Genomic DNA, 16,127 nt, shown 5'->3' with positions numbered 1-16,127 from the left:
TCCTTCAGCTGCTGCTTGGATTCTCTCATCTGTTTCCTCTCAAGCCCCTGACTGATAATGTGTCTCCACCCCTTCTCCCCAGAACTGCAGGGACAGAGGAGAGCAATGAAGAAAGGTGCAGGCAGGCAGACTCTGCTCCATTTGCCTTTTGCAAAGTGGGAGGAAGGATCCGGGGCCTGGATTACACCTGGTCTTGGGGGAAGCATTTGTAGTATGTGTATGGAGATAAGATGGCATATAGGCCTAGCCACTCTTTGCCCTCAAAGGCCGTGGAAGTCCTGATCCGTATCTCATCCTGACCCTTTAGTGGCTGCTTGGTAAATACTTCAGAGCTGGCTAATGCATGTGAGTTAGCAGCCTATTGTGGGAATCCCCCAGATAGGCCTTTTCCCTATTGCGGCTGTTTTCTATGAATCATGTTTACTGAAATAATTTGTGGGGGCTCAAAAACAGTAAAGGTAGTCACAGCTGAAAAGTCCTCTTGTTTCTGTGTATCTTGGTTTCCTATAAGTCCAGGTTGGCCAACAGGTGAGGATTCTGTCCCAAAGCCAAGGATAGACCAAACCTTGCCGGTACGTGGGATCCCTTTGTCTATAACCTGTTCTCCACTGCAGCAGCCCCGCCTGGCCACCCACAAACAGGCAAATGAAACACAAACGCCCTTCAGGAAGGAAATTTGATTTTCTAAATTATTTTTGTTTTAATAATAAGAGGGGTTATTAGAATCCTAAGATTAAATATGCTATGGGTGATGTTACACCACACACATAATAACAGGGCAGGGTGATAACTGCAGGCCTGTGTAATGAGACTCTCCTCAGAGCAGCCTGAGGACATGATGCTCAAGAGATGCAGCGTGGCCAGCCCCTGCTGAGGCCCAGTTCCGCACAACCAGGAGGGGTGTTCAGGGAGACCAGGCCCTCAACAGGGCCCCATGCAGTGAGGAGATGTGGCTGTGAGGAAACATGAGGACATTGCTCATGTCAGCCTCAGACCCAGGAGGCAGAAATTTGGGCTTATCCTTGGTATACAGAAAGAAGATATAGCTCTGTCTGATGGAGCCCCAGTCTGAGGGGAAACAGAGTCCCATCCTCAGGGAGCCCTAGTCTGAGAGGAGACCCAGCCCTGTCCTCAGAGAGCCCCAGTCTGAGGGGAGACGCGGCCCTGTCCTCAGGGAGCCCCAGCTCCACCCTCAGAGGGTCCCAGTCTGAGGGGAGACTCAGCCCTGTCCTCAGGGAGCCCCAGTTGGCTGAAGGAAATACAACCCCTACCTGCAGTAACTTTCAAGTCTTGTGTCAGCCCATAATTATGGAGTCTAGCCACAGTGACCTTTAATGCTACCTAGCCTCCTAGCCTTTGCCTACCCTCTATCCTGTGTAGGTTGAAAAAGAAAAGCCTATTTTAATTTTTGCCTGGGCCAACCATAATGAGGAGAGTAAATCATAGAGTGAACATTCTCCAGCCAAATGGAAATGAGTTTAGGATTATCTGCCACTTTGCGTTATTCACCCCACTGCTCCCTTCATTAGCCCCTTCCTAGAGAGGACCCTGCACTGAAGTTGCTCCTGGATGGGTACTAGAGAAAGGGTGAGGCCTTTGGAGGGTAGAGGGTGCTGGTGTGTTAGTGAACTGGGGTGCTCTGTGATTCAGAGCAGGAGGGAGTAAGGGGTTGAGATAGCAAGGCCTAGGGCCTGGCACTTGGATCTGCTGGGGAAGTCCTTGGGTGAGGGAGAAAGGCCCGGCAAGGCCCTGGTGACTGGAAATGCATCCCTGGGCATTCTCCACCTTCACCCTCTGGATGAGAAGGTTCCATCCAGGAACTCTGGTCTCCCTCCAGGTTCCTAGGGTTGGAGCCTTGCTTGAGAATTAAAGATGCTTGAAACATGGGCAGTGTTGGGGGTCAGGGGCAGTTCAGACAAAGAATCTTCAAAGTCATGACTGATTCAAAGCAAAAATCTCATTGTGTGACACGAGGGCCCCCACGTACTCACACCTGTAGGCTGGAGTGGAGGCTGATAGGCAAGGAGAGGAGGAGCAGCCCAAGGTCTAAACTGACGCTGAGAGCTGCCAGCCTGTGGGTTGTCTGTGTCCCCAAAGCAGGGACAGATCACAGGCAACCATGAAGATTAATGCATTCAAAGCTGACAACACAGCAGGAAAATAGCATTTGTTTCCATCAAAGCTGAACAAACAAGCTGTGCTCCCTCTCTCTTCCTCAGGGGACTCACTCACATCCAGGCCCCCACTGGTGAAACTCAGCCCTCCTTTACCCACACAGCCCTCCATCAAGAGACACACCCGTTCACTCACCTCCATTCATGTGAGGCCCCCTCACTCACACGCCCTCAGGAGCGCTGTCACACACGCCCACTGTTGCACAGATCTTCCTCACACACATACCTCTCCATTCACATTCTAGCCTCCGCGTTCACACCCCTCACCCCATCCATGCATGGGCCTCCCTCCATTCATGCGCAGACACTCATTCACACATTGGCTCACACGTGTCTCAAGACAACAGACGGCAAGTGCTGCACAGCCCAGGTCGTGAATACCCTGGGTAGAAGATGTTTTCCATTAAACTATTACTACCAGTCATTGGCACGTGAACTGAGGTCTCCTTCCTCTGAAAGTTGCTGGTGTTGTTAGTTATTGACAAGAACATGCATGATTTTTAGATCATTTTCTATTTCCCTGCATCTCACGTTTCTACAGCGGCCCAGTCTCAGTTAGTTGGTCCCTTATATAATGACAGTTATAATTAAGAAGTTTGCCTTGAGCTGGATTCCCCAGAAATGGAACAGTGATTTGAAATAAGGATTTGAGTGTAAGTAGTTTATTTGGGTAATGATTGCAGGAAATGAGGGAAGAGAAGTGGGGAAATGAGATGGGCAAAGGAAGGAGGCCCATATACATTGCATTAAGGAGCAGGTGACTGGGCAGGGCAACTGAGGCTCAGCCCTCCTAGGGGCCTATAGAAGACTATGTAAAATGTGCCTTGGAGTTATCCCACCCAGGAGGTGAGGATGTTGAGGTATTTATCCTCTATCTCCCTCACTAGCATTGGTTGGGGACTGTTCTCTGGAGGCAATAATTCCTTAGCACACCCAGCCTGCCCCAGAGGTGCAAGCATGCACTTGCATTGAGTCAGAGGCCACAGGGTGTCAGAGGGGCCAAGGGCTACTCTGTCTGTTCATGCTGGAGCATCCATTAATTCATTCATTCATTTATTCATTCATTCGCTCATTATCTCCTCAAACATATCCCAGGTGCCTACTCAGTGCCAGGTACTGGATTTGCTACCATCGACTCAGAGCTGAGCAATATACAATCCCTGCCAAGAAGGGGTTCCCAGGTGCACAAGGGTAGAAGGCAGGCAAACACATAATTATGTTGCAACACAATAAAAGCTATCACGGACGTGCCAACACGGAGGCATAATGCTGTCATTGCGAACAGAGAGGAGGTGGTTCTGAGCTTAATAACTTACTTATGATAACAATTGCTTATCTTGCACAATAGAAGTTTAAAAAGAGCCTAATGGGCTCATTCTGCCCTTTTGATGTTTTAGACATTATTTTGCCTTTTTTTTTTTTTTCCTGTTGTCTGTGTTACCAAAGACTGCTGTTTTTATCGGGTTTATGAAGAAGTTTGGAGATTCAGGATGTGGCTCATGTCCCCAAGGTTTTGTTTGGGGAAAGAACAGGGAATGTTCTTGCCCATCTTGTGTGGGTGTCTTTCTGCAGCCACTAAGCTAGAACCTTCTGACAGCAGGAGGCTCACTCAGGGGATTCTCTGTCTCTCTTTCTCTCTTTTCCCCCTACCTTCAAATTAGAAACTGTGACTCCAAAGTCGAACTAAGAGGTCCCTGAAGTCAAAGGCTATGCCTCCCCTGTCAGACTGGGATCTCTCTGGAGCAGGGGCCCTCTCCTACCCCAACACACACTCATTGAGCCTGCTTCTGCTGCCTCTTCTCGAGATTCTAGAAGAATCTCTATACAGGGTGGCTTTGGAAAGGAGGTTTTGGAAATCAACTCACTGATGCTACCTCTTAGATGAAACCTCAGAATGTCACTTCCTGAGAGTGTGTGGGCACCCTGCAGGGAGGTGGATGTGCTGGAGACAGCAAGGCTGGGATAGGGGCTTCACACTGGAGCTGGCACATGGTGCTGGCAGCATTCACCCCCAGCAACTCCCAAATCAGAAAAGCAGCATGTTTCTGGGCTTGTATGCCCCCATCCAAGTGGAACTCAAGTTTCCTTTCCCCACCTTTCTCCAGAGCTGGTCCCTCCAGGGCTCACCTTGAGTGGTGTGATTTACGGGGAGCAGTGGGGCTCTGGGAGGGGAAGTCTGGAAAGAAGGTGCAGGCAGCTGCCTCTGCCTGGCAGATCCCAACCCCTCCCACTCTTATTAATTCACACTTTCCAGGCCTGGAGCACCCTGGAGGGGCCATTTCTTTTTACCTGAAGCGGAGACAGGCATCTTACTTGATTTACAGGCTCTAGGGGCGGGCGTCTCCTCGGCTGGTTGCTAAGGTATCTTTTAAATGGAAATCAGGGTACAGAGATATCACATATATGGTGCCAGCCATCTGCTAACTGTTGCCTCTTCTGTCTGGAACAGCTCGAGGTGGTTCTGATTGGGAGGCAGAGCTCAGGGAGGGGAGTGAGGGGAGGAAGCCCCTGGCTGGGGGGAAAGCCTGTGGTCAAGCCAAGGAACAAGAACTTTCCTTTTCTGCCGCCATGTTCATTGTTTTTCCACTCTCTGTCCTCATCTTTGTTTTTCCCTTTTGTTTTAAATGTAAAATCACATCTGGAGGCTTTTATTACAAACCAAGGGCCTAGTTCCACAACTTTATATTTATTATTGCCAGTATGTATTTCTGAACACGTGTATGTGTGTGAGAGAGACTCACTATTATCAGGGCCTGACAGGTGGGTCTTTCTGGGCCAGTTAGGCCTCTCTACTTCCGAGAATGCCAGCGTCCCTTCCAGGCCCAACCCCAAGCAGGAAACACAAGTGCCCGCATGTAGCCGAACAGCTGGTTCACCACCAGTTACTAAGCAAACCCATAGTGAAGACAGCCAGTGTCTCTGTACGCCAGGCACATGGAAGCCTCCAGAGGGGCCTCCTTTACTCTGAGCATGGCCTGGAGCCAGACGATCTCCGTTTAAATTGTGGTTCTGTCCAGGGTAGCTAGGGGAGTTTAGACAGGCTCAAACCTCTTTTAACCTCACTTGCTAGTAGCTAAAATGGGGATGACAATATTCAGGGCCACAAGGTAGGGTGGGGCAAGTTGCTCACTGCACGAGGTTGCTCAGATAAGGGAACCCTACCAGTGGCCAGCAGGAACACCTCTTTCTGCCTGCACAAGGGTACCTTGTGCAATTATGGTGGCACTCACCTTGTGGGGTTGTGAAGACTGCATGAAGAAACCCAGTCAAGGAAGGAAGGAGATACTGTTTCTATCCTGGGTAAATGCCCAAGACTGGACTACTTCTCTGGAATGGTGTAGGTTCGGTTTGGGGAGTGTTTTACTTCTCCCTGCTCCCCTGTATCTACCTCTCTTTGCCACCCTGCCTTCCCCCAGTGCAGACTCGTAGACATTCTGGGCAGACAAGCTCTCGCTCCTTTGCAGATGGAGTCCTCCTATGAAGGCTGATTCTGACATTTGATACCAGCATCCATTTCAGCCTCGCTTCTGCTCCCCACACACCTCTCTCAGCTTTGCCCACAAATAATCCCACTGCCCCTCCTGCCCACTTTCATTTATCTCTTTGCTCCTTGTCCGAGCCCTTTTCCCTAATTGCCATGTGGCTATGAGCTTCTGAATATTCTGTTGTGAGCCCAGATGGAGGATATCCTGGTTCCTCTCCACCACCTACACCACCCTAAGATACTTAGAGGCAACTAGGCCTGGCATTCCTCTTTCCAGCATTTGTCCAAATTCTTGCCCAAAAGAGAGCCCTTGCACCCTAGATATACACTAATTACACATATTCATCCAGTCCCCTTGTCTCCCTCCCAACTTGGGATTTAAGCCGCCTTTTGTTTGGCTGTTAGAATAATATATTAAGTGACAGTTCTCAGAATACAATTTTAATTCAGATTCAATAGTCACTTCTCTGTCAGTAATCTTCCATGCTGATTACTTAAAATATATTTACCCAGCTCTATTATGTCACAGATTTGAATTCATTAGACGTTTGTTAATCCTCCACAAACTTTTTTTAAAATATGTTTTGTTTAGCATAATTTACAAGGACACAACTGTTTGAAACAATGGGCTCTGTGCCTCTGAGCTCCAGGATATGCATCTTGAAGTGTCTACACCTTCTTTGCTTGCTGTTGCCATTGCTGTCTCTACCAGAGGGCAGGCGACGCAGCCAAGGGTAGAAAGGCACAAAGGATGGCGGAGGCAGTCCATCTATATTGCACAGATGCGGTCCATATGGGTCAGCCTCCTAAAATGCAGAGCCGGTGGGGGGAGGGTGGAGAGAGGATCTGGAGGGACAGTGGCAGATAGCCAGCACAGGCCATGAATAGCCTTGGCCCTGGGGCCAGGGGCACCTGACAAATATCATTTCCTGTGTGCCAGGACTTGAAAATGTTGGGAAGTGCTGTCTAGCTTTAGAACACTGCTGCATTTACTGATAAGAGCTCATAAGGGAGATGGCCTTTCTCATGGGGCCATAGAACACTACCCCATACACATACACACACACACACTCAACCACCTCTTGATTAATTAGCAAGGGACATCCTTGGATATGGCTGTGGCTGTTCATGTGCTCTCGTGGGTATAGAGAGTACCACTCAACTATATTTGAGCCGATGCCATAGCCAGAAAAACGTCAGCCTTCTTCATTCTGTGACCACAATGAGTCATAGGGAGGTGTAGCTAGAAAACTCAAGACTCACTGCGAGTGGAGAAGATCCTCATTTTGTTCTATGAGGCCCCAGCAAGTAGAGACCAAGAAGGCCAGAACACATTTGAGCACAGAGCAAGTTGGAAAGGTGGCAGGTGGAAAGCTTCCATGTATCAACACCTGTGACCTGGTGGGCCCTGGGTAAGGTGAAGCCGGTCTACCTTAGGTAGGAGCTTGGTGAGAACAGGGACTGGCAGGGTGGGCAGGTGCTCATGGGGAAGCCAGGGCAGAGCTGTGTGGAACTGGGCACTTTGGCCAAGGCTTTTAATGAAGGTGCCCATGATGAAGATGAAAAAAAAAAAAAAAACACATATCCTATAGAACAGAGGTCAGCAAACTCTTTCTGTAAAGGACAAGATAGTAAATATTTTAGGCTTTGGTGCCATGTGTTATATGCAACAATGGCTCACCTCTGCCACGGTGGCACAAAGGAAGCCACAGGCAATATGTAAACAAATAAGCATGGCTGTGTTCTAATACAATTTTATTTACAAAAACAGGTGACAGGATATATTTGGTCTGTGAGCTACAGTTCACAGCACTACCCAGTATGGTAGCCAATAGCCACATATGGCTAATGAGCATTTGAAATGTGCTCTGAGGGTAAAATACACACCATATTTTAAAGACTTTGTAAAATAAAAAAGTTAGCCATCTCATTAATAATTATATTGATGATATATTGAAATAATATTTTGGATATAGCTAGTTATATAAAATACGTTATCAAAGTTAATTTCACCTGTTTCTTTTTACTTTTTTTAAAAATATGGCCACTAGGAAATTTGAAGTCACATTTTTGGCTCACATCATATTTCTACTTCACAGTGATGCTCTCTCCAGAAAAAATACAGGGCAAGCCTCTGGCCCTTGAAGGGTCTCAGGTAGGAGATTTACCCTTAAAGAGGCACAATAATGGAATTCAAATATGCATAATAAAGTGTATGATAGGAATAGATTTTTCAATATATTACGTATCATTTTTTTAAAAAACAAGCTATTACAGGAGGCCAAGGCGGGCGGATCACAAGGTCAGGAGATCGAGACCATCTTGGCTAACACAGTGAAACCCCGTCTCTACTAAAAACACAAAAAATTAGCCGGGTGTGGTGGCGGGCACCTGTAGTCCCAGCTACTAGGGAGGCTGAGGCAGGAGAATGGTGTGAACCTGGGAGGCAGAGGTTGCAGTGAGCTGAGATCATGCCACTGCACTCTAGCCTGGGTGACAGAGCCAGACTCCGTCTCAAAAAAAATAGGAAACAAAAAATAAAATAAGCTAGTTTTTTCTGCATCTGTGCTCCTCAAACTGGGAGTTATAGAGCTCTACTTCCACAAGATATTGGCCAGGCGAGGTGGCTCATGCCTGTAAATCCAACATTTGGGGAGGCTGAAGCAGGAGGATCACTTGAAGCCAGGAGTTCGAGACCAGCCTGGGCAACATAGCAAAATATGACTCTACAAAAATAAAAATAAAAATAATTAGCCAGGCATGATGGCACATGCCTGTAGTTACTCAGGAGGCCAAGGTGGGAGAATCACTTGAGCCCAGGAGTTTCAGGCTGTCATGAATTATGATTGTGCCACTGCTCTCCAGCCTGGGTGACAGAGCAAGAATCTGTCTCTCTCTGTCTCTCTCTCTCTCTATATATATATAAATATATAATATATATATAAAATATATTATATATAAAATATATAATATATATATAAAATATATTATATATAAAATATATAATATATATATATAATATATTATATATAAAATATATAATATATATATAAAATATATTATATATAAAATATATAATATATATATAAAATATATTATATATAAAATATATAATATATATAAAATATATTATATATAAAATATATAATATATATATAAAATATATTATATATAAAATATATAATATATATATAAAATATATTATATATAAAATATATAATATATAATATATATTATCTCTCTGTCTCTCTCTCTCTCTCTCTGTATATATATATATATGTAAAACCGTTGCTCAAGAAAGGGATGTCTTTATAGTAAAAAGAAATAGGAGTAATGCAAAATTAAACATTAATTTAGTGTTTCACTGCAGCAGAATTTCTCAATTCTTCTAAACTTGCTCATGCGTATAGAGCTATTGTGAGAGAAAGCAAGAGTAGGCAATGCTTCCCCAACTTACTGGCCTTAGAAGCCATTTTTGCAGAACTCTAATTAGTATGTTTAGCAGGCAATTTGAGGGGCTGGGCATGGTGGCTCACGCTTGTAATCCCAGCACTTTGGGAGGCCGGGGCAGGTGGATCACCTGAGGTCAGGAGTTTGAGAACAGCCCGGCCAACATGGTGAAACCCCGTCTCTACTAAAAATACAAAAAGTTAGCTGGGCGTCGTGGTGTGTGCCTGTAGTCCCAGCTATTTGGGAGGCTGAGGCAGGAGAATCGCTGGAACCACGGAGGCAGAGGTTGCAGTGAGCCAAGATTGCACCACTGCACTCCCCTGGGAGACAGAGTGAGACTCCGCCTCAAAAAAAAAAAAAAAGAAAAAAAAGGCAATTCGAGAAATGCTGGTCTGCTTAATGCTACACAATCAGTGTGCTGCATGATTTTCCAAAAGTCCAACTCAACTGGCTATCATTTTGCTCTATCAGTAAATCCCCAAGAAGCACTGTATCAATAAGGCTTCTTAGTACAACATGGGATAGCGAGGAAACTGTTGACATTTGGAGGCGCAAAGATTTGAGTCAGATTTCTCTTCCTTTCTTTCTTAGATAGCCATTCTGGTAAAAGCACCTACTATGTGCCAGGCAGCGCTTTAGGCTTTGGGCATGCAGTGGTGAATGAAAAGAGGTCCCTTCTTCTTGGGGCTTTACGGCTAGAGCAAAAGAACAAATTATAAAGAAGACAAGTAGTTAAAACATAGATAGGGATTAGTTGCAAGGAGAAAATACAGAGCAGAGAAGAGGGCTATGCAGCGGGGCGGGGCAGGGATGATCAAGGAAGGGCATCTGGGAAGGCCTCTGGGAGAAGGTAACTTGTGAGTAAAGATCCAAAGGAGGCTCTGAGGCCATGATCAATCCTCGTCTGTGTATAGATAATCCCTTCCTTCTGAAGGGGATTCCTAAAGCCCAAAAGAGCTGATGTATGTGAGGGTCCAGATAGAGGCTAATTGCTTATGAAGGGTTCAGAATTCACTCCTTTGCCTCCCATCACACCTCCTTCTTCACTTCCCACATTCTCAGAGATTCATGAACTATGTGGATTCTCCTTGGTGAAACAGTTCCCCACTGACCTTGGAGTCTCTCAGCACCAACTCGCTTCTTATCTACAACCTCATTCTTAAGGAATGCTGGTTCAATTTAATTTCATGCTAAGCCTAAACCAATTAAGAATGTAAAATTATGTCTCAAAAAACAGCCATAACATCCTTTCAAACTCAATTATTGGATAAGCCAATGATATGGTATCTCATTCATCCATCCATCCATCCATCCATCCATCCATCCATCCATCCAACAGATAGTTATTGAGCAGCTACTGTGTTCCAGGCATTGAGCTAGGTAATTGGGATACAGCAATTAGTAAAACAGGCAAAAGTACCTGCCCTCTTTGGAGCTGATCATACAGGACTGAAACAGGAAACAATAAATAAACATCATAAATAAGTAAACTAAATAGTGTGTTAGAAGGTGATAAAGCTAAGGAAAAGAGAAACAGTAAAACTGCATTAGAGGGATTCATGGAAGAGATTAGGACTTGCTTGAGCACATGCCATTCTCTGCCACTCCCTAAGGCAGTGAGGGTTAATGTGAGGGAGGAAGCTCTGGGTGAGTGCATTAGGAATTTGCCTCCTCACCCTGACCTTGTGTTTCTCCCTTCCAGGCGCTGAGTGACCAGACCATGGAGACCCTGCTTGGTGGCCTGCTAGCGTTTGGCATGGCGTTTGCCGTGGTCGACGCCTGCCCCAAGTACTGTGTCTGCCAGAACCTGTCTGAGTCACTGGGGACCCTGTGCCCCTCCAAGGGGCTGCTTTTTGTACCCCCTGATATTGACCGGCGGACAGTGGAGCTGCGCCTGGGCGGCAACTTCATCATCCACATCAGCCGCCAGGACTTTGCCAACATGACGGGACTGGTGGACCTGACCCTGTCCAGGAACACCATCAGCCACATCCAGCCCTTTTCCTTTCTGGACCTCGAGAGCCTCCGCTCCCTGCATCTTGACAGCAATCGGCTGCCAAGCCTTGGGGAGGACACCCTCCGGGGCCTGGTCAACCTGCAGCACCTTATCGTGAACAACAACCAGCTGGGCGGCATTGCAGATGAGGCTTTTGAGGACTTCCTGCTGACATTGGAGGATCTGGACCTCTCCTACAACAACCTCCATGGCCTGCCGTGGGACTCCGTGCGACGCATGGTCAACCTCCACCAGCTGAGCCTGGACCACAACCTGCTGGATCACATCGCCGAGGGCACCTTTGCAGACCTGCAGAAACTGGCCCGCCTGGATCTCACCTCCAATCGGCTGCAGAAGCTGCCCCCTGATCCCATCTTTGCCCGCTCCCAGGCTTCGGCTTTGACAGCCACACCTTTTGCCCCGCCCTTGTCCTTTAGTTTTGGGGGTAACCCACTTCACTGCAATTGTGAGCTTCTCTGGCTGCGGAGGCTCGAGCGGGACGATGACCTGGAAACCTGTGGCTCCCCGGGGGGCCTCAAGGGTCGCTACTTCTGGCATGTGCGTGAGGAGGAGTTTGTGTGTGAGCCGCCTCTCATCACCCAGCACACACACAAGTTGCTGGTTCTGGAGGGCCAGGCGGCCACACTCAAGTGCAAAGCCATTGGGGACCCCAGCCCCCTTATCCACTGGGTAGCCCCCGATGACCGCCTGGTAGGGAACTCCTCAAGGACCGCTGTCTATGACAATGGCACCCTGGACATCTTCATCACCACATCTCAGGACAGTGGTGCCTTCACCTGCATTGCTGCCAATGCTGCCGGAGAGGCCACGGCCACGGTGGAGGTCTCCATCGTCCAGCTGCCACACCTCAGCAACAGCACCAGCCGCACTGCACCCCCGAAGTCCCGCCTCTCAGACATCACTGGCTCCAGCAAGACCAGCCGGGGAGGTGGAGGCAGTGGGGGCGGAGAGCCTCCCAAAAGCCCCCCGGAACGGGCTGTGCTTGTGTCTGAAGTGACCACCACCTCGGCCCTGGTCAAGTGGTCTGTCAGCAAGTCAGCACCCCGGGTGAAGATGTACCAGCTGCAGTACAACTGCTCTGACGATGAGGTACTGATTTACAGGTGAGCGAGCGGCTGTGGCAAAGGCAGGGAGGGTCTGGCTGGGGAAGGAAGAGGGGATGGGGAGGTTTTGGGGCTGCTCCCACCTATACCCCTCTTCCCCAAAGGTGTCTGTGGGGATTCTTGGGCAAACTGTGCCATTCGTGCAGGTAAAAGGAGATAAAAAGAACATCAACTACAAGGCTAAGAAGAAAAGAATCCACACGGGCAGCCTGAGAGATACGTGTAGAGAAAGACCACACCTCCCGGCTGGGTGGCTGTGGTCAGTGGTCTTACGGCTATGAGCTTATGAATGTTCTGTTCTAAGCCCAGTTGGAGGATATACAAGGACAATGAATAGACCTCTTGGCTGAAGGTTCTGACTCCCCCAAAGAGGCATGCATTTGACCTTCACCTGGACTCGTATGCAGTCATGGTTAAGCCTCTGAGGTCAGAAAGAGTGAGATTCAAATCATGGCTTTTCCACTTGCTAGTCATTTCATTCTCCTGGCCTCCCTCAGTTTTCTCATCTGTAAGATAAGGATAATTAATACCTGACTTAGTTTGGACACTCACTAAATGCACTTATTCAGTTTTGGTAACTGAATCAAACTGGCTTTTAAAAAAAAAGAGAGAGAGAGAGAGAGAAAGGGAGGGAGAGTGTGTTGACTCATGTCATTAACAAGTCAGGAACCTGCTTCAGGTTCAGCTGGATCAAAGGTCCCCTACAAATCTGTATTCTCAGTTTCTTACCTTCCCTAAGTTCTATTTTTCTCTGGGTTGGCTTCACCGTCAGGGAGTCTCTTTCACCTGGGAGACCTCTGCTGGTTCCTCTAAGCAGCCCTAGAGCCTACTTAGAGCCCTAGAGGGAGAAGAGCTTCCCTTTCCCAATTGAGCGCTGATTGAATCAGACCACATCATGTGAGCCCCCTGGGTCTTACAGGTAGCGTCAGCCCTCTCACCTGTGCTGAACCCCCTGGGCCTTAGTCTCTTCATCTAGAAGTGAAGACAATGATATTGACCTTGAAACGTTCTCTGAAAATCAAGGGGTCATTTCCTAGGTCTGGTAGAAAGGGAGGTTAAACGTGGAAAGCTGCAATAGAATCACATAAGTCATTCAGAGGGAAGAAGGTCACAGAGTGACAGAAGGCCAGGGGCCAAAATGCTGACCACAGATGAGTTCCCTTATATGAAACATGAAGGACATGGCCTAAAACCTTACCGCTCAAGGTATGTATGGTGTCCTTTGAAATTCTGTGTGTTTTATTTTACGCATGTAAAATGATTGTTTGGAGATGGGATCCCATGAGTTTCATCACACAGCCAAAGGGCCCATGGTGCAAGAGAGATCAAAAATACTTGATCCATCCTGGAGGTCTCCTCCAGCTCTGACTGAGTTGATGAGTCTCTGGATTGGAAGCTCTGGGGGAGAAGAGTACATAGGGAAGAATAGAGTCAATGTGACTGAGGGTGGGTGGAAACCGTAGCGGAGCTGGGGAACTCCCCTTACTTGGCAGCTGCTGGCCTTGTCTGGATAGCAGTGTCACATCTCAGGATGGAGAGAAAGCAGCATTGGAACTTACCCACATGCATATGTGCACATATATAGGAATATATAGATAGGGGCATATAGTCAAACTTAAATATGCGTATATGTATTTTTATCACTATAAAAGTCATAGTCTTTATTGAAAATTTGGAAAGTAGGGAAAATTATGAAGAAGGAAATAAAAATTACCTGTAATCCCACCATCCAAAGTTAATAAGAGAAATTTGGAAGGTGTCTGAGTTCATTCAAATGGTATTTATAATCGATCTATTGTATATTCTGTATCTTAATTCTTCCCACTCAACATTACAGCTTGCTTAGTTCCCATGGTATTAAAATATTTTTTATTTGGCTGTATTATAATTTATTTAACTAATTTCTTATTATTGGACATTCAGATGGTTTCTCATTTTTCATTATTAAAAGTAATACAGTGAGGGATATTTTTGCCCATAAATATATTTGTGCAACTTCAGTGATTTCCTTAGCATATTTTTCTAGGAGTTGAATTACTGGTTTATGGGTAAATTATAATCTTTATACATTACATATAAATATTTACCCTTTCACCAGTGGAAGTACTCATTTTGATCATACTTTTGCCAATATTGAATATATAATTACTTTCATCTTTGCCAATTTGAGAGGTGAAAAATGGCACTTGCTTTAATTTACATTTCTTTGCTAACTTATGAGGTTGACCTTTTGAAAATAAATATATTTCTTTACTTGTGAATTTATTATATGGTCATGACTTTGATAAAAAGCGTAAAGGCAAAAAGCTACCAGCTCTGCAGTTTGCACAGGGAAATGCAGTTCGTGAGGGAGAGAGAAGATGTTGGCTGCCAGAAGTCAACACACTAGCATTGCCAAAATGGCACAGCTCGCCAGGGGTCTCAAAGATACTGGGAGGAGGAGGAGAGGGCTTGGGGTAGGCTCCTGTAATCACTCAGGTGGGAATTCAAATTGCTTTTATTTGGTGATTGAGAACCTGGAGACACTAACTTTCTAAAAATAATGTAAATTAAATGGAAACAACAGAAAACTTGGAATAAAAAAAATGCAGCTAACAATGGTGACTTCTCAGGGCTGGTTATGCAGATAAGAGGAGATACAGTGTGGAAATCCTCCAAATAGTGGGAGCACATAGTAGTAAACACTCAAGGAATACAGATTATTATTATCAATACCAGTAGTAGTACTAGTAGCAGAGTAGTAGCAGTGAGGATAATAGTAGCATAAAATAAGACTAGCATCACATCCACCATCCTGGGGAATAAAATGGAAGAGGAAGGTTAGATATACAATTCAGTCGTCTCTTTAAGAAGACAAATTTCCAAAATTTTTGAGAAAAAAGTAAGCGTTGAGTCTGTAGCCAGATAATGGTAATAGCAATCACTGACAAACATTACTGCCAGGCTACTATGTGTTTGATGCTTAGCTTTTACAGGCAGTATCTCATTTAATCCTTCCGGATATATGAAGAAGCATAAAAGACCAAGTGAATTAAAAAATAAAATTCTTCCAAGATCACACAGCAGAAAGAGGCAGGGCTGTGATTTGAACTCTGGCCTCTGGCTTCAGCACCCAGACTCAACCCCTGTGGTCATGCTGCCCACTGTCCTAAAAGGGATTATGGCTTGAGAGAAATAGGAGACTCTAATAAAGAATCTGGATTTTTAGAAAATGAATTGTCCTCATTAGAAAGCATGGACACCAGTGGGCACAGGGCTCTCTGCCCTGCTCATTTTAACATGAAGGTATATAAAAGAAGGGAGGAGAGGTCTGTATCTGAAGATGAGTATTAAAGAGGAGCACATGCTGTACAGAGAAAGCTAAATGCAGCCATAGAGGGCTTTTTAGTCCATGTTTATGTCCAAGAAGAAAAAATGTTGGTTGGGAAAGAGGTTACAATGAGAATAGATAAGATGCAAAGACTTGCAACTTGCAACTTGCCTCCATCTTCCCCAGCAAGGAGAAAAGCAGCAGCAGCAACAGCAGCAATAAGAGTACACACCTGCATTGATGGATTATTTGTGCTGGTCACTATTCTAAGGGTTCTATGTGCACTAACTCATTTAGTTCTCACAAACCCTTAGGAGGTAAAAACTATTATTTCGCTTTACATAGAAGAAACTTGCTCAAGGTGTTAAACAGGGGGTAAGTAGCAGAGATGGAATCTGAATGCAGGCAGCCTGTATGTTTGCCCAGAGCCTCAACCTAACAAGACCAATACTATGGAGAGGAATGCCAAAGCCCAACAGGCCTGTATCACAGTGCCGTCTATGAGTTCCGGGTCAACAGGCTCTGACGGGCCACATGTAGGCGAGTAAGGACTAAAGGAGCAAGTAGATGAGGTTCTCAAGCCTATGGT

General features: G+C 46.0%; 1 protein-coding gene across 1 annotated transcript in view; it reads left to right on the top strand.

Moving 5' to 3' along the window:
- The window catches only part of LRFN2 (leucine rich repeat and fibronectin type III domain containing 2), a 199,111-nt gene that overhangs the window by 143,675 nt on the left and 39,309 nt on the right, over positions 1-16,127 (top strand). Inside the window, exon 2 of the mRNA XM_055389799.2 lies at positions 10,811-12,228. Within this exon, the coding sequence (XP_055245774.1) occupies positions 10,829-12,228 (1,400 nt within the window). The 5' untranslated portion in view covers positions 10,811-10,828. The remainder of the gene's footprint in view (positions 1-10,810; positions 12,229-16,127) is intronic.

The sequence above is a fragment of the Gorilla gorilla genome, chromosome 5 (assembly GCF_029281585.2).
Source record: "Gorilla gorilla gorilla isolate KB3781 chromosome 5, NHGRI_mGorGor1-v2.1_pri, whole genome shotgun sequence".
Classification (NCBI taxonomy): Eukaryota; Metazoa; Chordata; class Mammalia; order Primates; family Hominidae; genus Gorilla; species Gorilla gorilla.
Note: the sequence above shows the minus strand (reverse complement) of the source record. Positions and strands in the feature narration are given on the sequence as shown.